Source organism: Bos indicus x Bos taurus, chromosome 8, assembly GCF_003369695.1.
Source record: "Bos indicus x Bos taurus breed Angus x Brahman F1 hybrid chromosome 8, Bos_hybrid_MaternalHap_v2.0, whole genome shotgun sequence".
NCBI lineage: Eukaryota > Metazoa > Chordata > Mammalia > Artiodactyla > Bovidae > Bos > Bos indicus x Bos taurus.
The window spans coordinates 98,617,149-98,640,751 of record NC_040083.1 but is presented as its reverse complement, the minus strand read 5'-3'; the positions used below and the strand labels follow the sequence as shown (position 1 = coordinate 98,640,751).

The window sequence follows — 23,603 nt, the reverse complement described above, 5'->3', positions numbered from 1 at the left end:
TTGTTCTAAGTTGGAGATGGCAAGGTGGTAGGGGAGGTGACTAATAAGCAGATATTAGGATTTCCTGGCCTGCACTTGTGGTCCTACAGGCTACATCCAGTCACAGGGTACATTCTGGCATGTTCTCCCGTAGGTATTTTTTCTCTGTGCCATGTTCACATAGTTATAATCATGCTGTGTATAAACGTTTTGTGTCTGGTTTTTTAAACAGAGCATTATATCATCAGATATACTTCTGTGTTACAGCAGGGATGTTTTAATGGCGGCCTACTGTTTGCAGTAGGTTCACCATGATTTGCCTAACCATTTTCCTTACTGAGCGTCGTTCGAATGTTTGCAGATCTTAGAGTCTCTGTGGGTCGTCATGAGCCGGAACGTGAGTCTGCTCTTCTCCACCATCACCACGCTCCTGACCATTCTCTTCTATAGCGGGACTGCCCTCCTCAACTTTGTCCTGTCGCTGGTATGTCCACACAGCTGAGCACGTGTTGCATGCCTTCCCCAGTAAAGCATATTCTTGGTTCCGCTTGTGTTTCCTTCCTGTAGTTTCCAAATGTGGTATTTTAGGAGATACTGTCCTTTGTTTTGCAGATAATTTTCCTGACCACACTATTTTATCTGTTAAGTTCCAGTGATGAGTACTACAAGCCTGTGAAGTGGGTGATAAGCCTGACACCACTCTCTCAGCCAGGTCCTTCTTCTAATATTATTGGCCAGTCTGTGGAAGAAGCTATCAGGTAGGGATAAGATTTATGCTGTTCTTACTTCCATCAGAAACTGCTCTCCACGAGAGGCCTGTTTTTCTGTCTTCCTAGCAGCATTCAGTGCTAAACGACTGAGGGACACTGGCGTTTTCAAATTTTTAAAATCTCTTTTGTGAGGATAACGTAAAACATTTTCGGTGTCCTGCTCTCAAGTCTGTGATGTGCAAAGATCCAGTGGCCTGTCCCCATCAGCTTTCCATCCACAGGCTCTTACTCCAGCTCCTAATCATCACGTGGTTTATTCAGGAGAAGCCCCTCCTGCACCACACGTACACCTCACCTTCTCTCAGAAGCCTCTTCGTACTCTCAGGAATTCTGACTTTGCTCATGGAGGAGAGTAGATGGCCTTCCTGTTTCTTCCTATTGCCCTCTGCAGCCAGGCTGTGCCCTCTGCAGGGGGTACTTTGGATCCTAGAAATGAGAAATTTGGAGTTATCTCCAAATCATAGGCTCTGTGTGAATAGGTTCTGGCCAGAAACTTCCATCATGTCATATCATAACCATGTATCACAGGCTTGACTTCTGAATGAGCTGATTCTTCAACTTTCATTCTTCATATTCTCTTTCCAAGTCACTGACTCCCTTTTCCTTTTCATCATGTCAGATAGGGAGAAGCCTTTTGCAGCCTTGTTTCAGCTCCTTCCCCAACCTTTGTCCCTCATTGTTCTTAACTCATTAATAAGACTCTACTTCATTTGACTTCCGTTGAATAGCTACTCAAATTAAGTCCTCATGTTATCCATGAGAGCTTGTTTTTTTAATAAGTTGTTAGGCATCTAAAGCTTCTCTGAATAGTGAATCTTCGGCTGGCATTTCTGTTTCCACATACTTTTAAGAAAATGGTAATTGCTTGAAACTAGTCTTCCACAGAAATCTTGATTTGACCTGATAATTTTGTCTGACTGATTTTGGCTTTTTTTTTCCCCCACTGTGTTCATGTAACAGCTGGTGAGGATACCACTTTAATCTTTGGAAAGTCCTTGGTTACATTCAAATAGCATGCATGCACCTAAACTGAATTTTTCTCTGGAAACTTTGCTGGGCTTTCCCCCCTTGTTCCTCGTGGACTTTATTAGACAGTTGTTTCAGTCACTAAGTTGTGTCTGACTCTCTTGCGACCCCATGATCTGCAGCCCGCCAGGCTCCAATGTCCATGGGATTTCCCAGGAAGAATAGTGGAATGGGTTGCCATTTCCTCCTCTAGGGGATCTTTCTGACCCAGGGATCAAACCCTCGTCTCCTGCATTGGCAGGAGGATTCTTGGTCACTGAGCCGCCTGGGAAGCCGTTATTGGACAGTAAGTGGGATTAAAAACAAGAAAGCTGGTATCCCCTTTGGTGCTCGCAGGGATCCACCCGGAGCCATCCATGTCATTTTTCCAAGTTTGGGACTATACTGTCTGCTGTAACACCTTTCAGGGTGAAGTTGTCTTCAGGAAAGATAACTTTTTGATTTCAGCAACCCTTCTAAGCCTATTTGACCTTCGGTTATCATCTTTATTAATCTAGCAATAGATTAGTTTATCTAAGTGACATCTGTCTGACTCAGATAAGTTTATGCAAATATTATCATCAAAAAGGAAAAATAACTTTGTTTTCCCAGTAGGGTAAAGTTATGGAATCAACCATATCAAGGCTGTCAGAATCCTCTAAGTGCTGTTACTTAAGCCAAGTCTTAGAGAAAATTATCTAGCTTGTCTATAAAGAACTTAAAGAAAGAGACTACATTTTCCTGACATAACCTTTATTAGCATAGCTGACCATCCTCTGAGTATCTGTCACTGAGTCATTTTTTTCCACACCAGATAATGCCATCTCCTTTGTTTTAAACATTACTCTTTAATGTCATGGTTTCTTGGAATTGGTAAGCAAAGCTGTGATTTGCACCCACATCCAGCTGATGGAGATCACACATTCTTCTGGTATACCATGATGCTTTCCTCCAGGAGGAAGTGGTTGTGTCAAAAGTGATGAACTAAATTTGTGGTATTGTAAACATTATTCAGCTGGACACATGAAGCCGGCAGCTAAAAATTTAGTTCTTTGCAGAGAAAGACAAATACCATATGATAGCACTTATATATGGAATCTAAAAAAAAAGGATGTGAACGAACTTATTTACAAAACAAATAAATTCACAGACATAGAAAACAAACTTGATTACCAAAGGGGATATGGAGAGGGTCAAATTAGGAGTTTGGGATTAAAATATACACACCACCATATATAAAATATAACTAGGACCTACTATATATCACAGGATACTCAATATCTTATAATAACTATAATGGAAAAGAGTGTAAATATGTGTATATATATGTATGTATAAGTGAATCACTTTACTGTACACCTGAAACAAACACAACATTGTAAATTGACTGTGTTTCAGTGAAAATTTTTTAAAAATTGAGGTCTTTGTTTGAGGAAGTAATTTGAGGTTAGAGAGAGTATAGTCATCTACAGCGATATAAGGAAATATATATCTCTTTACAGGTTAGATTTGCTTTATCTTCTTGGGATCGTACACATTAATTATGTGCTGTAACAGTAGCCCATGTCTTGGTTCTAATGTGTACTCATACAAAAACCATTCATTTTATTTTTAATATGGAAAAAGTTTTAACAACCATCAGGAGCAGTACAACAGTCCTAATTGATCTCAAAATTGATAGATTTTTGTGAGTCTGAAAAATATGGTGCAGACAAGATAACTTGGGCCATTTTTCTAAGCACAACTCTAAAGGTATATAAATTATAGATTATAATTCAGGATGATTTTTAGCAGTCTTAGTGGTTTTTACTTCTTTACTGGGTCAAATTCAAGACTTAAAATATGCATTTTACATAGATGCCTCTAAAGAAATTTCTCATGTATGTAGGATAACAATGAGCTCTAGTTCCACAAACTGTCAGTTTTTTCGCTCTTAGGGATTATATTCAAGATGGAATATGTTTCTTCAAGGAGACAGATTTTAAGAGGGAAACAATTCTATAATTGATCGTGAAAATATTATTACAATGTCCTGAGGCTGTAGTTTTTCTGTAAGTTATCAGTTATATCAGATTTTATAAGCACCAATCATTAGTCATCATCATTGTTACAGTTAAGTGAGTTATTAGACTCACTTCACATTATTCATTAATAAGTTAAAAAGTGGAATTGAAATTGGGAGTGAACTGCATGTCCAGACAGTGAAAGTGTCTTTGTTCTTCAAGCTTTGCCTTCTGAAATATGTGGTTATTTGATATAAACACTGTCCCATTGAATTTCTGAATCTTTGTTATTTTTCTCCATTCTGGATAAGTGTTCCTCTGTCCTGACTACATTTGTGGTTGGGTTTACATTTCATGAATTTTTGAGTTCGTGGCATGCATCCTTTACCCGCAAACCACGTTCCTGCCCTTAGAGCATGTCGTGCCCTGAGTGTTTGCATCACACCCTTCTTCCCCGACGCCCCATCCTGCTTGCTCTGGTGGAGGTATTGCACATGACTAAGTTGCATGTTGTCACGGCCTCAGTGCAATTTAGTGTGTGTGATATTTTCACAGGAGTGCATGCACACGGGTATGGCTCTTGCTTGTGGGATTACAGCTTCTCAGGGCGGTGGGTGGTGGGGGCCCTAGTGATCAGTTTGATGGGAGAATGCGTGTACTGTGAGATTTTCATTTGGAAAGTAAACATGCTTCCCACATCTAGTTTTGCAGAATTGAAAATACCAGGGTTAATAGAAATCGATGTCAATCATTTAGTAAATCAGTATTTGCAGTTTTCACTGGAAATATTAAATTTTAAATATTCATTGGAAATTGTTGTAGATTTAAGATTATAAATATTGTTTAAGTTGAAATGTATAAGGAAGAGTTTAAAGCTGTAAGAAAATATATTTTCACTTATTTGAAGAGATTTCCTAATGCTGTAATAGAGAGGCAGAATTTCATGCATATTTGGGGAAATTAAATTAATTTGTTTAAAGTAATTTATTAATAATTTAAGCTAGAGTTCTTAAATAATAACCAAGTCAGTAAATATAATGCCTTTTTCACTTGCTTGATTAAAGATCAACCTAATAAGCCTAAACTTTGCTTCAGGTTTCTAAGGAAAATAAATGACTTTTAAAAACTTCATATTTAGTTTTTCTTTGTGGTGCTTTAAAAATGACTACGTTCATTTTATCAGTCTTATAATAGAACTAGTGTTGAGATACAGATGTTTGCTATTTGTCCGTGTAACTGAAACAACCTCTTGTTGATTTTTTTAGTTAGTGCTAGAGGGGTAAGTCGGAGAAGGCAATGGCACCCCACTCCAGTACTCTTGCCTGGAAAATCCCATGGACGGAGGAGCCTGGTGGGCTGCAGTCCATGGGGTCGCTAAGAGTCAGACACGACTGAGCGACTTCATTTTCACTTTTCACTTTCATGTGTTGGAGAAGGAGATGGCAACCCACTCCAGTGTTCTTGCCTGGAGAATCCCAGGGACGGTGGAGCCTAATGGGCTGCCATCTATGGGGTCGCACAGAATCGGACACAATTGAAGCGACTTAGCAGCAGCAGCATCAGAGGAGTAAGTATCCATTATTGGTAGGGATTGTCAAAGACACAAAACCGTGTATTAACTATATAAAAATATTGAATTAATATTTCCCACTACCACGGACTCCACATGGTTTCATGTGATGCCTCTGCCATAGGCTTGTGTGTGTGATTCACTGTTACTTCCAGTGGGACGGAAGGTGTCCGTGGGAGCAGCCCATCCTGAGCCACTTAGCAGCACACTACGTCTGTGTGCACAGCATGCTTTCCCCTTCTGGAAATCCAGCGTCAACAAAGTTTCTGTCCGATTTACTGTGGAACTAGGTCTCTGGGGTGGCTGGTAAATCAGGGGAGGGAGTTGTAATGAAGGGAGCTGGCGGATCCTTTTCCCAGTTGGGTTTGTTGTTGTTTAGTTCCTAAGTTGTGTCCGACTCTTTTGTGGCCCCATGGGATTTCCTAGGCAAGAATACTGGAGGGGGTAGCAATTCCCTTCTCAAGGGGATCTTTCTGACGCTGGGTTTGAATGCAGGTCTCCCGCATTGCAGGCAGATTCTTTACATTGCAGGTGGATTCTTTACCATCTGAGCCACCAGGGAAGCCCTCTGGGAATAGCGTACTATAGTGATTTTCTTCCTACTAGAGAAATGATTTCATTATCTCTTGGCTTAAAGCTCAACATTCAGAAAACGAAGATCATGGCATTCGGTCCCACCACTTCATGGGAAATAGATGGGGAAACAGTGGAAACAGTGTCAGACTTTATTTTTATGGGCTCCAAAATCACTACAGATGGTGACTGCAGCCATGAAATTAAAAGACGCTTCCTCCTTGGAAGGAAAGTTATGACCAACCTAGATAGCATATTCAAAAGCAGAGACATTCCTTTGCCAACTAAGGTCCGTCTAGTCAAGGCTATGGTTTTTCCTGTGGTCATGTATGGATGTGAGAGTTGGACTGTGAAGAAGGCTGAGCGCCAAAGAATTGATGCTTTTGGACTGTGGTTTTGGAGAAGACTCTTGAGAGTCGCTTGGACTGCAAGGAGATCCCACCAGTCCATTCTGAAGGAGATCAGCCCTGGGATTTCTTTAGAAGGAATGATGCTAAAGCTGAAACTCCAGTACTTTGGCCACCTCATGCGAAGAGTTGACTCATTGGAAAAGACTCTGATGCTGGGAGGGATTGGGGGCAGGAGGAGAAGGGGACGACAGAGGATGAGATGGCTGGATGGCATCACTGACTCAATGGACTTGAGTCTGAGTGAACTCCAGGAGTTGGCGATGGACAGGGAGGCCTGGCGTGCTGCAATTCACGGGGTCACAAAGAGTCGGACATGACTGAGCGCCTGATCTGATCTGATCTGGACTAGTGTATCTTTGTCCTTAGGTCTCTTATGAGAATACAGCTCATTGCCCCATTTTTTTCTAGGCTTTTGCCTTGGGGTATCTTACCCTTTCCTATGATTGGGATTTTTCTGGCATATCTCAAATTTCTTGTCCCGAGTTTGCTATTAAGCCTTGTCTCTTATTTCCAGCTGCCTCCAGGGTATTTCCATCATCCTTTTTTTGGCTCAACATGGCCCAACTAAACATATTCCCTTTTCTTGCATGTTCTCTCCTATTCTGGGTTTCTCCATGACTTTCTGGGTTTCTCCACTGCCATTCTTTCTCCCTCACATTTAAAACCCAAATCTCTCATGTTCCTTTTTTCTTCCATGTTTTCTATTCAATTACTCTTCAGATCGTTTATATTTCCTGTAGGCTATGTCCCTTCCTTTCAGTCTTTCTGATACCTCTTCCATCTGTGTCCTTATTGTCAGAGGTCATACAGCACCTTTAAGATATTTTTGAGTGAAAGCTGCTGGTCAGTATGACAGGATTTTACAAGTTGGGAGCCACTTTGTCACCAAGTCCGTGTCTTAGACTGGTATGAAATGACTGAATCACCAGGTTCCACAGTTCGACTTTACTCTCACAGTACCCCTCTTGGGATGCTTTAGAAAAGCTTGGTGTGTCCTTCTCTCTATACAGCATCACCTTTGCTGCCACGGTCTCTGCTTTTTTCAGTTACAGACAGCTTTTCCTTCTCTGCTGAGTGTATGAGCGTGCCTCCCGCGTACCCCACAGATTCCTTGTTTTTGTGACTTTGTGATGCCTTGGGGCGATTTTAGGTTTGTTGCCTTTGTGCTCTCTCTGAGCAGTTCCTTATGTCTCCTCCTTAACACAGTCCCACCTTAAGTCTTCCAACTGAAAAGCAAAAATGAAGTATCCGAGATTGCATATTTTCACTCCTATTAATCATTGAATATGTGTGCCTGTTTTTACACCTCTTATATTTTAATCTCAGGTGTTACTTTGGAATTAATAAGATTTATATTCTGTAAATTCTCTCCAAGTGACCTACATTGTTTGATACCATTTTTAGACGTTACCTTGTAAGTTGGGTTGCATGGTTTAAGAAATGTGGAAACATTTTGTTAACAAAAGAAGAAAGACTGATGAAGTACCAGTTATATTATCCCTCACTTGCTCCTCCCAAGGGGAGGGCTGGTCACAGCCTGGATGTCTCAGAATTTAATTACCTCCTCAGAAATAAGATAATCACACTTATTTTTCTTTCTCTTTATTTTGGTGGTGAGTAATCTGCTTCAGAAGTGAAAAGCTGATGAGTTATTTCAGTGAATAGGGTATCTTAAGGTTTTTCTGTTATCTTTTTATTAGTGAAATTTAAAGAACAGTTTAGTAAATCTATTGCAAGGTTTAAATAGAAGATTTGTATATTTTATTGAAATAAAATGAAAACAGCATTCTCAGGCCACTGGAAAAATGGAAGCTGTTATCAGATTTGGAATAAAATCTAGAAGCCTAGAAATAATTGATTTTTCTGAGTCCCAGTATGATACTGTGTTTATTTTGATTCCACTTTGTCTTTGGACATTCTAGAGGGGTGTTTGATGCTTCCCTCAAAATGGCCGGCTTCTATGGATTGTATACCTGGCTGACTCATACTATATTTGGCATCAATATTGTCTTCATACCATCAGGTAACAACTGTCCCATAACTTCTGCTGTGCTCTGTTTAAGGAACATTAAACCATTTTACATGTATCGTTATCTTTGTCAAACTTGAAATGCTAAATTTTGATATCTAGTCTAGATTAGCAGCAGAAATGTGATTTGTAATGTTTGTTTATTGCTGTGTCCCCAGTAGCTAGAATAATACCCAGTGCATAGTAAACACTGCATAAGCAACAAATATTTATTTGTTAATTGAACATACTATTCTGAAAAGGGTTGATTGTGAAGTAAAGTCCTTCAACTAGCAAGGTTATTTGTGGTGCGGTTTTTTTTTTGTTTTTCAATACACTTTATTAGAAAGAAGCAAGGTAAGGAATATATGTTCTCATCTGAGATTTATAAACTAATCTCTGAGTTGGCTTTGGTCTCAGTACAAATATTTGGCCAGTGCTCTACAGTTACATCATAGGACTGTACAGTTGTCATTTGGTGTCTCTGAGGGGGTGGTTCTGAGACCCCCTGAAGATTCCAGAATCTGTGGGTGCTCAGGTACCTTGTTCCACATCTAAGGATACTGAAGCCAACTACATATGTATTAACTAGCCATCGATTGAGAATAACAGCTGTGGGACACTAACATTTGTGACTTAAGAATAGAAGTAAACACACACTTCAGAAGGATTTTCATGATCCAGTTTTAAGATCTTTTAACAGCTGATTCAGTTAAATAGGGCATATCGTTGCCCTGAAATTTGAGTATGTATTTGTTTAACTTGTTCTGGTGGAAATTTTTAAACAGTAGGAGCTAGTGTTTAGATTCTGCTATTGGTATTGCTTTGATGATGATGTTAAAGTTGCTTCTTCTTCTTTTTAATCTTGTGTTAGCCTTAGCAGCAATCCTTGGAGCAGTGCCATTTCTGGGCACATACTGGGCAGCAGTACCTGCAGTTCTTGATCTGTGGCTTACCCAAGGCTTAGGATGCAAAGCCATCTTACTGTTGGTTTTTCATCTCTTGCCAACCTACTTTGTAGATACTGCCATCTATTCTGATATATCAGGGTAAGTATTGCACTGCTGCAGTTGGTGATGAATCATATCCAGGAATTTCTCTGGCCTTTTTTTATGAAGGTTTATTTTTTTCCTTTTCTTTTTGGGCCTGGGTGAAAGGACAGGTGATAATAATCACTTCAGTGAAGTAATCTTTTGTGATCCCACTGATATAATCAAAGTTTAATGTATATGATAAATATCATTCACAAGGTATGTTATTTTGTTCGTAGTAAGTAGTATCTACAATATATGAGACCATGGGCTAAAGTAAAACTGTGAATAATCCTCTGGTTTAGTGACATTTAATGTAGGAAAAAGTACTCCTGTACATACTTCAAAATAAGAATATTTTAAGTACGGTAAGAAGTTAGTAGTTATTTTCAGAACTTCTTTGCTTTTGGATAAACACATTTTTAGATTTTATGAGGATTTCCATGTAAAATGAAATCTCATAAGTTTGTATCTGAGAAACAGTGCTTTCTTTCTTACTTAAGGTACTATAGTGTGGTGCTGTGATGAATACAGGTTAAATTTAAGGCAGAAGCCAAACTAGCAATATAATAAATATGTCATTTTTGTAGATCTTGATGTCTCTTTTAGCAATTTGCATTTACTAAATCAAGCTGATTTTCATTTAGCCACATATCAAGTTAGACATTGCTTATTAGAATCTAGAATGTGACCAAATAATTGAATTTTATTCAGCTACTCAGATATAGAATATGACCTACTTAAACTATCATCATAGTTAATATATTAAGTTTTCTTTGAATAAAACTCATTATAATAAGGGTAGACAAGATCAAAGTTTATAGGAAGAGGACCCTTCAGTTAATTTGAAATTATGAAGAGACGAGTTATATGCTACCTTGTTTTCTTCCTAGTTAAAGTAAAAAGTAAATATATAGAACTACTAAGAAGCCCCAGAGTTTCAGAGCAAAAAGAAACAAGCACATCCATAAGTGAACTTTAGGGGGACTTTTGTGCCTAAAACATCAATATAAAAGGAGAACTTCACTGTGTTTAACTAACATTTAATAGTTGAAATTTAAATAATAGCTAGTTACATGGTTTATAGTTAAGTATTTTCATTTCTTTAAACTTTGTTGTAAATTTTATATTAAGGTTTTAGCTAGAATTGATGTTACTATTGTAATTGTCTTGGGGTGCTATGAACTACACCATATAAAATGGCAAACTCAACTGATGGACGTGGCGTGTGTTGTGACTGCCCCACCGCCCAGCCGTTCCCCTATCTTCTTCCTTTCCTCGGGTCTCCCTAGTCACTGAGACACAACAATATTGAAAAAAGACCGGTTACTAACCCTGCAGTGGTCTCTGAGTGTTCAAGTGAAAAGAAGAGTCAGATATTGCTCACCTTAAATCAGAAGCTAGAAATGATTAAATTTCATGAACAAGACATATTGAGAGCTGAGGTAGGCCGAAAGCTAGGCCTCTTGAGCCAAACAATTAGCCGAGTTGTGAATGCAAAGGAAAAGTTCTTGAAGGAAGTGAGAAGTACTCTCCCAGTGAACACACAGATGATAAAGAAACAAAACAGCCTTTTTGTTGATATGGAGAAGGTTTTGATGTTCTAGCTGGAAGATCAAACCAGCCACAACATTCCCTTAAACCAGAGCCTGATCTGGAGCAAGGCCCTAACTCTTTAATCCCGTGAAGGCTGTGAGAGGTGAGGAAGCTGCAGAAGAAAAGTTTAAAGCTAGCAGAGGTTGGTTCATACGCTTTAAGGAAAGAAGCCGTCTCTGGAACATAGAAGAGCAAGGTGAATTGGCAAGTATTGATGTAGAAGCTGCAGCAAGTTATGCAGAAGACCTGGCGAAGAAAAGTAATTCAGGTGACTACTACATTAAACAGATTTTCAGTGTTGACCGAACAGCTTTCTATTGGGAAAAGATGCCATTTAGGACTTTCAGTGCTTGTCTTCAAAGCCTAAAAGGACAGGCTAATTCTATGGCTAGGAGCTAATGTAGCTGATAACTTGAAAATTGAAGCCAGTGCTCATTTCAGTTCAGTTCAGTTGCTCAGTCGTGTCCAACTCTTTGCGACCCCATGGACTGCAGCACACCAGGCTTCCCTGTCCATTTACTGTTTCAGAAATCCTAGGGCCCTTAAGAATTGTGCTGAATCTACTCTGCGTGTGCTAGAAGTGAAACAACAAAACCTGGATGATGGTAGCACTTCCATTTACAACATAGTTTACTGAATATTTTAAGCCCACTCTTGGGACCTACTGTTCAGAAAAAAATGAGTTCCTTTTAAAATACTCTGGGACTTCCCTGGTGGTCCAGTTGCTAAGACTTTGTGCTCCCAATGCAGGGGGCCCAGGTTCAACCCCTGATCAGGGAACTAGATCCCACATGCCGCAACTAAGAGTTTGCATGCAACAACTAAAGATCCTGCGTGCTGCAGCTAAGGTCCAGCACAGCCAAATAAAGGAGTAAGTATTTTTTAAAAATACTATGGGTCATCTGACAACACACCCAGTCACCCGAAAGCTCTGATGGAGACACTCAATGAGGTTAATGTTGTTTTCTTGGCTATAACACAACATGCATTCTTGCAACCTGTGTGTGGTTCAAGGAGTAATTTCAACTTTCAAGCCTTATTATGTAAGAAATGCATTTTGTAAGGCTATACCTAGTATAGATACTGATCCTATGATGGATCTGGGTAAAGTCAGTTGAAAACCTTCTAGAAAGGATTTACCGTTCCAGATGCCATTAAGAACGCTTGTATTGCATTGGAAAGAGATCAGAATATCAACGTTAACAGAAGTTTGGAAAAAGTCGATTCCAACGCTCATAGATAACTTTAAGAGGTTCAAGACTTCAGTGGGGAAAGCAGATAGTAAGAGAACTAGAAGTGGGGTCTGAAGATGTAATTGATTTACTGCGATCTCATGATAAGACTTTAATGGATGGGGAGTTGCTTATGGATAAGCAAAGAAGGTGGTTCCTTGCCACTTGGAATCTACTTCTGGTAAAGATGCTGTGAAGATTGTTGAAATGACAACAAAAGATTTAGAGTAGTACATCAACTTGGTTGATAAAGCAGAGGCAGTGTTTGAAAGGATTAACTCCTGTGTTGAAAAAAGTCCTGTGGTGACTAAAGCTCTCAAACAACATTGCTTTCTACGGAGAAATCACCAGTGAAAAGAAGAGTCAGTCAGTGCAGCAAAACTTTATTGTCTTGTTTTAAGAAATTGTCACAGACTCTGCACAGTCTTCCAGTGGCCAGTCATGTTGATCAGTCAGCAACCATCACCATCGAGACAGGATGCTCCACTAGCAGAAAGATTACAATTTGCTGAAGGCTCACATGACAATTAGTGTTTTTACGAATCAAGTATTTTTTAATTAAGATACCTTACGTTTTTTTAGACATAATGCTATTGCACACTTAAAAAGACTACAGTTCAGTGTCAACATAATTTTTATATACTCTGGGGAAGCAGAAATTTCTTGTGACTCACTTTATTGCCATATTTGGCTTTATTGTGGTAGTCTGGAAGCCGAACCTGCAATATCTCTGAGGTCTGCCTGTGTGTTATTTCATTCCAGTTATGTAAATGATACTGTGATAAGCTAGAGGACATCCTATGAAATAAAAATCTTGGGCTTTCTAACAGATGTTTTTCTCATGAGGCCTTTTATCACTCCCTGTGTTAAAATCTGTATTTTAGGAGGTTGCTAGAAGCCTAACTTAGGAATGACAGGAATGCCATTGTATTGTTATCATCTTTTTAAAAAAAGCATAATTAGTTGAATTACATGCTTAATTTTGCCCACTTAATTATTCTAGACAAAGGTAAACCTAACAGGTAGCTTGTATAAACCAGTCCTAAGCTAACATTAACCCACCTCGGATGGCCACGTAATGGTACCTGTTAACACTCCTGACTTTACTCCTCAGTTGCCGGACCTACAAAAAGGCAGATGTCACACATGTAGGCAGGAAAAGTTTTGCATCTTGATACTTTTACAATTAATATTCAGATATCCACATTGAAGTGATCTAAAGAAACTGATAATGCAATTCAGAAGTCAGGTGTATTAGGGAATGAACAGTGTGTCAGAGAATGTATTTCCGACTTACTCCAGGGTTTACATTTTGTTAAAAGTCACGCGTAATCTGTGTGCTCTTCATTTCAGAGGTGGCCATCCTTACTTGACGGGCTTGGCGGTGGCTGGTGGAGCGTACTATCTGGGCCTGGAAGGAGCAATCATTGGGCCCATACTTCTCTGCATACTCGTGGTCGCTTCCAATATTTACAGTGCCATGCTAGTGAGTCCCACGAACTCAGTGCCCACACCCAACCAGACCCCATGGCCTGCTCAGGCTCAGCGGTGAGTTCCAGCTGAGTGATCATAAACTGTGTATGAAATTGAGCTCACCAGTCTCTGTGTTTTCACCTGAGTGCAGTCTGTTAAGATACGGAATATCCTTTGGCCTGCTATAGAGCTGACACTTTGCAGATTCCCTTAGCTCTCCCTTGTGTTGGAATCATATTTCCCAATATTGTTTTCTTTCTTGATTTCTTCCTGCTTTTTGTTGGAGTACATCCTCCTGTAGATTTTTGGGAAAGAATGCACGGGAGATAAATTTAGGGGATGATACGTGTCTGTAAAGGCTTCTTCTAAAGTCATTCTTATTCAGTAGCTTGCCTGGGTAGAGAATTCTGTTTAAAAATTTTTCCCTGTGTAACTTTATTTCTTCATTGTTTTCTAACTTTCATGGTTGTCAAAATTCTGAGGCCAGTCTGATTCCTGATTCTTTGTAATTCAAATGTTTGAAAACCTATAGGGTCTTCTTTTTTTGTTGTTGTTTTTTGATCTGTTTTTGTTGTTGTGTTTGAATTGGCACTTTTATCAAGTGCCTCTGTGACCTTGAAAACTGGAAATTTATGTTCTGCCATTCTGAAATTTTTCTTCAATTATTTTATTAATGATTTCCTTCTCTCCCTTTCAAAAATGTATTTTTATTTTGATGTTGGCCCTCCTACACTGGTCTTGTCATTTTTAAATCTTTTCTCTGATATTCTTCTGGTCCTGTCTTTTTGGCTTCCATTTTCTGGATTATTTCTCCAATTTTATCTATCATCTTTGTAGAGGTTTCCATTTGAACTATCATATTTTTGGGCAGTCTGGTTTGTTGAGATATTATTTGTGTAAATAAAATTTGCCTTTTTTAGCGTATAAGTCTGTGTTAGTTTTCTATGATATGTAGCAAATTTTCACTAACTTAGTGGCATAAAGCAACATGTTTATAAGAAAGTCATTTATAAGAAAGTCAGAGTACAGGTACAGTTCAGCTGGGTCTTCTGCGTAGGCTCTTCCAAGGCTACAGTCCAGGCATGAGCTCAGGCAGGGGCTGCATCTGCAGATTGGGATTCTCTTCTAGGCTTGCTTGTTATTGACAAAATTCCTTTGTTTGCAGTTGTAGCCCCAAGTTGAGGCTCCTAGAGGCTGCCTCTTTCCATAGGCATTTTATAACATAATGCTTGCTTTCGCCAGGCCTTCAGGAGTATTTTTCTGACTTCTGTCGCTGATGGCTAAGACTCTTTTGCAGAGGGCTCACCTGATTAGACCTGGCCCACAGAACATATTGTCATTTTGATTAAAGTCAGTTGCTTGGGGACCTTAATTACATCTGTAATATCCCCTAACTGTCACCATATTAACACAATATAATCAAAATACCAGGGGCCTCCCTGGTGGTTCAGTGAAAAAGAACGTGCCCACCAATGCAGGGTATGCAGTTTTCATCCCTGGGTCGGGAAGATCCCCTGGAGAAGGAAATGACAACCCACTCCAATATTCCCCTGGGAAATCCCATGGACAGAAGGAGCCTGCCAGGCTACCTCTCATGGGGCCACAAAAGAGTTGGACACGACTTAGTGACTTAAACAACAGCAACAACAATAATCACAGTATCAGGTATCCGGTACGTTTGACTGTCAGCTGATGTGACGAGTGAACCACTCAGGATTTGCGGGGTGGTTATTATGTGTGTCCCCATAATATAATCTGCCCAGGACCATTGTCTCTGCAGCCATTGATGTCAGTGCTTTTTGGCTTCCCTGTGGGGCTGCTAAATTCATTAGTGAAAGATCTTTTAATCTCCTGCTCAGAGGTTGGTGTCCTGGCTGCCAGCCTTCTGGGAGCCAAGACAGGGAAAGGAATCGGGCGGCATTCGAGATGTAAATCCTCACTCAGTCTGCCACGGTCAGTATGCACCCCTACCCTTATCCCTGCCTGTCGGCCCCCAGTCCAGAGACTTTTTTGTTTTACCTTCTCTAAGGGAGGAAAAGACTCAAATTTCTGCCAGTAACAGGAGCATTTGCCGGGCTGGGTGGAGGGCTGGGTGACAGTACTGGACCCATGAGGTTTACTGCATTTTCGGCACACTTCACAGCACCTTCTGTGTCTAGTCCCACCTTCAACCTCATTTCCAAAGTTACTTGATATCACCAACTCCTGAGCCTTATTGAATAACTCCTGGCTTAGGATTCAGTTTTTTAGGTCATGCTGGTCATAGCAGTTCTTCATCTGCTTTCCACTTTCTGAAAGTTTGTTTCTTTTAACCTCTTATGTTGTCTTTTTTAAGGGAGGTTTATGCTGTCTAATGGTTTTAAAAATAAATATATATATAAATATTGCTTTATTTATTTGGCTTTCGTCAAGTCTTAGTCGTAGCACAGGGGCTCTCTAGGTGTTGCAGGGGGGCTTAGACATGAGGGCTAAGTTGCTCCAAAGCATGTGGGATGTTAGTTCCTGACCAGGGATCGAACCCCCGTCCCTCTGTTTTGCAGGGTGGATGATGAATTCTTGACCACAGGACCACCAGGGAACTCCTTCTAATGGGGTTTTGAAAAGGCCTGAGGGAATCATGTGTCTCACACAGCACTTCCTGGTGGAAAGTCTAAATGGCCTCTTAAATAGTAACAACCAGCCGCCAGTGACATTTATTGGGACTCAGTGTGCCAAGTTCTGTGATAAAACTTTACCTGCATTGTCTTATTTTACTTAATCTGTCCAGTGTTTCCATGTGAGGTTAGGAACAGTTGTTTTCCGTATCTTATAGATGAAGTCAAGGCTTAGAGAGATTATCCTGCCTGTAGTCACATAGAAATAAGCAGGTGAGGTAGCGTGTTTTCAACTAGAGATCTTTCTTTTCCTTAACTATCCCGCCACCCCTTTTCAGGAAGACATTCTCCTCTGCTTCCTTCCTCAGTGAGGGTACCCCTCACTTACATGTGCCTGTGTGGTCATCCTTACAGCCTCCTGTCTTCCCAAGTCACCATCTTTACCCAGTCCTACCTGTTTCATCTCAAATCCACCCTTTCCTCCTTTTCTCCAGTGCCACCCACCCTGGGCCTAGCCACAGGGTTTCTCACCTGGACTATCGTGGCATCTCAGTCTCCCGGCCAGCCTCTCAGCATCCACTCTTGCTGTCTTCCAGTCTCTTGACACTGAGCAGATGAGTCCTTTTTAAAGGGGAGACATATCTGGTCGTGATGCTCTTCTACCAGAACTGGCCTCCCACTGTTCTTACCAGGAAGATCGAAATCCTTCCAAGGTCCTGCATGGTCTGCCTATGCCTGGCTTATGCATCTGTAATGTCTTCCCCTTGTCAGAGCTGCAGCCACGCTGGCTTTCTGCCAGGGCCTCAGATACACCAGCTCCATTCAAACCCTAGGCCTTCAGACGTGCTGCTTTCTGTGTCTGGACAGATTCTCCCCCTCCCCTGTCTTTCCTTGCCTAATTAGCTCCTAATCACTCTTCAGATTGCAACTCAAGTGTCAGTCCATCAGAGCATTCCCTCCTCTCAAGATTAGGTTATGTCCTGCGTTTAATGCTCTTAAGGATAGCACCTCCTACCTTTCCTTTTTTTACAGCTTTCATTTATACACTTTTGTCTTTTCCCTTTTTACTGTGGTTGCTACTACCCCCGGGCCGTGCCCATTTTAGTCACTGGGGTATTCACTGTACCCGTCAACCTTCAACAGCGCCCTCTTCCTAGTTCAAGGAATGATTGGGCTGTGAGGGAGTAGTGTCTACTGGGTCATGAGCTATGGAAGGGTTCAGCTTGTCTTAGAACTCTCATGCTGTAACATGAGAATGTCTGTGTTCCATTAGACCTTCTAATTGTCGACACAGGCACTGGTGGCTGAGAAGATCCATCTGCATGACTATTTCTGTGTATTGTTTCTAGGTCCTATGTAGTGCTTCTCACTGTTGATAGTGGGGAATACACTATTTCATGGTAGTAAATGTTGTTGACACAGCACAGGTTTGGGCTCCCAGCTGTTTTGGCCTCAATTCAATAATCAGAACCTATGGCTTCCCCTGTTCTCTACTAACACTGGGGCTGTCTGGGAACTGTGGGGAAGGACATAACACCCCTGCAATCACACATTTTCAAGTCTCAATACTTTTTTGATTTTTGGACAGAATAATCAGACTTGATTTAATGTACTTATTTCATTCCTACCAAAACCTGAGCAGCAATCTTTAAACACTAAAGCTCAGAAAAACCTGTAAGAAGGAAGTCAGGGCATATCCCAGGAACTCCTCTGAGGATGCTGTTTGCTATATTTAAGTTTTCCTTTGCCCTCTGCCACACCTTGATGTGACCAGAGGTGACAGCTAGAAGGTGGTTCTTTAAGGAACTCAGCTTTACCTTTTGGGGGATAGAGTTATTAGTCAACTCATTGCTGTTTTTAGAAGCATTATCTTAACCTGACTGTGATTATCTTCCATAATTTAATACCCAAAGTTCAATCAAAGGTCATTATCTTTTTATGAAAGAAATTACAAATGATTCCCAAATTAAGGTTTAACTTAACGATTTTTCAACTTAGTGATGGTGTGAAAGCAATACACGTTCAGTGGAAACTGTACTCAGAGTTCTAATGTTGATCTTTTCCTGGGCTAGTGATATGTAGCACAGCTCTCTCTCGGTGCTGGGCAGCGGTGGCTGCAGCTCTCAGTCAGCCACACGATCACAAGGGGATACAACTGATATGCCTATGACCAAGTGGCACCCAGACAACAGTTCTGTTTTTCACTTTGAGTACAGTGTTTGGTAAATTACTTAAGATATTCAACACTTTTATTCTAAACCAGGCTTTGTGTTAGATGGTTTTGCTGAACTGTTGGGTTTCCCTGGTGGTTCAGTGGTAAAGAATCCACCTGCCAGTGCAGGAGATGCAGGTTTGATCCCTGAGTGGAGAAGATTCCCTGGAAGAGGAAATGGCAACCCTTTCCAGTATTCTTGCCTGGTTAATCCCATTGACAGGAGCCTGGTGGGCTTCAGTTCATGGAGTTGCAAAAGAGTCAGACATGGCTTAGTGACTAAGCAGCAACAGCAGGCCAGTTTAAGTGTTATAAGCATGTTTAAGGTAGGTTAGGCTAAGCTGTGATGTTTTGCAGGTTAAGTGTATGAAATACTTTTTTGACTTAAAATATTTTTCATGTACAGTGGGTTTCTTGGGACATGTGTATGTGTGTGAGTCGCTCAGTCATGTCTAACTCTTTGCGACCCCATGGTCTGCAACCTGCCAGGCTCCTCTGTCCATGGAATTCTCCAGGTAAGAATACTGGTCAACACCGAAATCAGATTGATTATATTTTTTGCATCCAAAGATGGAGAAGCTCTATACAGTCAACAAAAACAAGACCAGGAGCTGACTGTGGCTCAGATCATGAACTCCTTATTACCAAATTCAGACTTAAATTGAAGAAAGTAGAGAAAACCACTAAATCATTCAGGTATGACCTAAATCAAATCCCTTATGATTATACAGTGGAAGTGAGAAATAGATTTAAGGGCCTAGATCTGATAGAGTGCCTGATGAACTATGGAATGAGGTTCGTGACATTGTACAGGAGACAGGGATCAACACCATCCCCATGGAAAAGAAATGCAAAAAAGCAAAATGGCTGTCTGGGAAGCCTTACAAATAGCTGTGAAAAGAAGAGAAGCGAAAAGCAAAGGAGAAAAGGAAAGATATAAGCATCTGAACACAGAGTTCCAAAGAATAGCAAGAAGAGATAAGAAAGCCTTCCTCAGCAATCAATGCAAAGAAATAGAGGAAAACAACAGAATGGCAATGACTAGAGATCTCTTCAAGAAAATTAGAGATACTAAGGGAACATTTCATGCAAAGATGGGCTCGATAAAGGACAGAAATGGTATGGACCTAACAGAAGCAGAGATATTAAGAAGAGGTGGCAAGAATACACAGAAGAACTGTACAAAAAAGATCTTCACGACCCAGATAATCAGGATGGTGTGATCACTGACCTAGAGCCAGACATCCTGGCATGTGAAGTCAAGTGGGCCTTAGAAAGCATCACTACGAACAAAGCTAGTGGAGATGATGGAATTCCAGTTGAGCTATTTCAAATCCTGAAAGATGATGCTGTGAAAGTGCTGCACTCAATATGCCAGCAAATTTGGAAAACTCAGCAGTGGCCACAGGACTGGAAAAGGTCAGTTTTCATTCCAATCCCAAAGAAAGGCAATGCCAAAGAATGCTCAAACTACTGCACAATTGCACTTACCTCACACTCTAGCAAAGTAATGCTCAAAATTCTCCAAGCCAGGCTTCAGCAATATGTGAACCGTGAACTTCCTGATGTTCAAGCTGGTTTTAGAAAAGGCAGAGGAACCAGAGATCGAATTGCCAACATCTGCTGGATCATGTAAAAAGCAAGAGAGTTCCAAAAAAACATCTATTTCTGCTTTATTGACTATGCCAAAGCCTTTGACTGTGTGGATCACAATAAACTGTGGAAAATTCTGAAAGAGATGGGAATACCAGACCACCTGACCTGCCTCTTGAGAAATCTGTATGCAAGTCAGGAAGCAACAGTTAGAACTGGACACGGAACAACAGACTGGTTCCAAATAGGAAAAGGAGTACGTCAAGGCTGTATATTGTCACCCTGCTTATTTAACTTATAAGCAGAGGACATCATGAGAAACGCTGGGCTGGAAGAAGCACAGGCTGGGATCAAGATTGCTGGGAGAAATATCAATAACCTCAGATATGCAGATGACACCACCCTTATGGCAGAAAGTGAAGAGGAACTAAAAAGCCTCTTGATGAAAGTGAAAGAGGAGAGTGAAAAAGTTGGCTTAAAGCTCAACATTCAGAAAATGAAGATCATGGCATCCGGTCCCATCACTTCATGGGAAATAGATGAGGAAACAGTGTCAGACTTTATTTTTCTGGGCTCCAAAATCACTGCAGGTGGTGACTGCAGCCATGAAGTTAAAAGATGCTTACTCCTTGGAAGGAAAGTTATGACCAACCTAGATAGCATATTCAAAAGCAGAGACATTACTTTCCGAACAGAGGTCCGTCTAGTCAAGGCTGTGGTTTTTCCTGTGGTCATGTATGGATGTGAGAGTTGGACTGTGAAGAAGGCTGAGCGCTGAGGAATTGATGCTTTTGAACTGTGATGTTGGAGAAGACTTTTGAGAGTCTCTTGGACTGCAAGGAGATCCAACCAGTCCATTCTGAAGGAGATCAGCCCTGGGATTTCTTTGGAAGGAATGATGCTGAAGCTGAAACTCCAGTACTTTGGCCACCTCATGCGAAGAGTTGACTCATTGGAAAAGACTCTGAAGCTGGGAGGGATTGGGGGCAGGAGGAGAAGGGGACAACAGAGGATGAGATGGCTGGATGGCATCACTGACTCGATGGACGTGAGTCTGAGTGAACTCTGGGAGTTGGTGATGGACAGGGAGGCCTGGCGTGCTGTGATTCACGGGGTCACAAAGAGTCGGACACGACTGAACGACTGAACTGAACTGAACTGAAGAATACTAGAGTGGGTTGCCATTATCTTATCCAGGGGATATTCCTGACCCAGGGATCAAACCCGGTCTCCTGCGTTGCGGGCAGATTCTTTACCATCTGAACCACAAGGGAAACTGTCTTAAGGATATTATTAAGTATGAAGCCAGGTATAATGCCATCATAAGACAAGGAAGATCAGTGTTTGGCAATTATGCTAAGGTTTAACACCTCCTACTTTTTAATAGAGCAAGAAGTTATTTTTGTCTTTGTAAAATAATATATGAAAATGGTCTCGTAAAAAACCATGACTCCTCCAGACCTTTACCTAAATCTTGAGGACGTCATTTGGAGTATGCTGCCTATCATTCCAGTTTAGGATAAATGCTCAATGAAAATTTGATGAGTTAATAGATTAGTGAAACCAGGAGCAGATCAGATTAAAAGATCTTTTCACTGTAAGGCTGATAAAAGAGTATGGGCCATAGTAAACTCCAGCCTTAGAACTTTATTCCAAATTTTTGGAAGAGGCAGAATGTACGTAAGTGATGACATGTGCTCTGTCACAAGGTGTGCTGGTGGGGGTTTAGGAAATACATACTCAGCTATCCTGAGCCTCCTAAAGTAAGTTACGTTAGTCAGTGCATGCTTTTCATTTGTAAACATCCACAATTTACTCTTTCTCTGGGAGTCAACAACTCTTGAGTTGTTAAATCAAAAGACTTAAGCATTCTCATAAATGGATTAAAAAAAAAAAAATCTCCTTGAAAACTTCAGGGGAAGCAGATCCAAAATATTTTCAAGGAGCCAAGAAGATTGCAAGTGAGAAATCACATCACACAATCCCCATTGCAGTCAAAGGAACTGTAAAATGTTCACAGCAATCCTGTATCCCCCTAGTCACATGAGGCCCCATTCCACCTTTTTTATTCTTGAGAAATTCTACCACTGTGGTTCAAAGGAACGTAACAATCCTTATGGTTTGGGAAAGAATAGTATATTTAGATGGTTTAGGTAGGACATTTACTATTTTAAGAAATAATACTGTCAAAGAAATACCCTGGCAGTCCAGTCATTAGGACTCTGTGCTTTCACTGCTGAGGGCCCAAGTTCACCCCCTAGTTGGGGAACTAAAATCCCACAAGCCGTGCAGCGCAGCTGAAAAAAAAACACTGCTGATGCAATTTTTATTCCTTTGTTTCTTCCTAATCTAGAGGGTTACAGTTTTCTGAGCCCTGTGGATTAGTTAGTGCTGTGGCTTTTGATGAGACCAGGAAGAATTATATCTCTATCTCTGGGTTTTGGAGTTTGTTTTCCAGGAGGTAATTGAGGTTCGGTTCAGATCAATGTTACTTCTATAGGGTTTTACACACACACAACACACGAGGTAATTGAGATTCGGTTCAGATCAGTGTTACTTCTATAAGGTTTTAGACACACACACACACACACACACACACGAGATAATTGAGGTTCAGTTCAGATCAGTGTTACTTCTGTAGGGTTTTACACACACACATACACACACACCATCACTACCCCAAACATCTAGAGAAAACATACTGTTGGGATGGAAAATACTTAATAGCTATTTTCCTAGCTTGCTTCATTGTGTTTTCTTTCTTCTGAGTCCTTCTGGAGGCTTTCTTGGCCTGGAGGCAGAACTGAATAGCAGGTATGAATTTCAGGGTTACAGCTAAGCTTACTTGTCAACAGAAAGCAGTCACCAGGCCAACCACAGTTTTGATCTTATTTCATGCATCTTTGCCCTGAGGCAGCCGTTTTCATTCATAATTTAGGGGAATTGAAGAGTTAGAGATTGAAGCTTGAAGGTATCTTAGAAATTTGAAAAGATATGAAAGAATGAATTTAAAAACTTTTTGGTGTTGGAAAATGCTTTGTAATACTGATCAGCTTTTGGTTATTGGTTTTAAAGATATTCCAGGGCTTCCCAGAATTGAGTGCTACCTGAATTTCATATAGTCTGGGACAACTTGTAGCTTTAGCTGTACACAGCTTTACCTGTACACAAATGTAGGTGAGACTGTGAAAAAGAGATATATAAATAAATGGGTAGGTAGCTATCTAGAGCAATGATTGTGGGGGAGGAGGGTGAGGCTCCCCTCAGGGGACATTTGGCAACGTATAGAGACATCTTCATCATCACAGCTGTAGAGAGTAGGAGCTGCTAAACCTCTCACAGTGCAGAGTGGTCAGCAGTGCAGCTGTTGAGAAACCTTGATTAGATAGATACAGAGATAGATGGATATTAATACATATAAAAGGGCTTCCCTGGTGACTCAGTGGTAAAGAACCTGCCTGCCAATGCAGGAGACGTGGGTTCCATCTGTGGGTCGGGAAGATCCCCTGGAGAAGGAAATGGCAACCCACTCCAGTGTTCTTGCCTAGGAAATC

General features: G+C 40.7%; 1 protein-coding gene across 1 annotated transcript in view; it reads left to right on the top strand.

Annotated features, from left to right (window-relative positions):
• The window catches only part of TMEM245 (transmembrane protein 245), an 83,683-nt gene that overhangs the window by 52,582 nt on the left and 7,498 nt on the right, over positions 1 to 23,603 (top strand). The window contains exons 13-17 of the mRNA XM_027550456.1: positions 341 to 463; positions 592 to 737; positions 8,233 to 8,333; positions 9,193 to 9,367; positions 13,531 to 13,725. Coding sequence (XP_027406257.1) covers positions 341 to 463; positions 592 to 737; positions 8,233 to 8,333; positions 9,193 to 9,367; positions 13,531 to 13,725 — 740 coding nt within the window. The remainder of the gene's footprint in view (positions 1 to 340; positions 464 to 591; positions 738 to 8,232; positions 8,334 to 9,192; positions 9,368 to 13,530; positions 13,726 to 23,603) is intronic.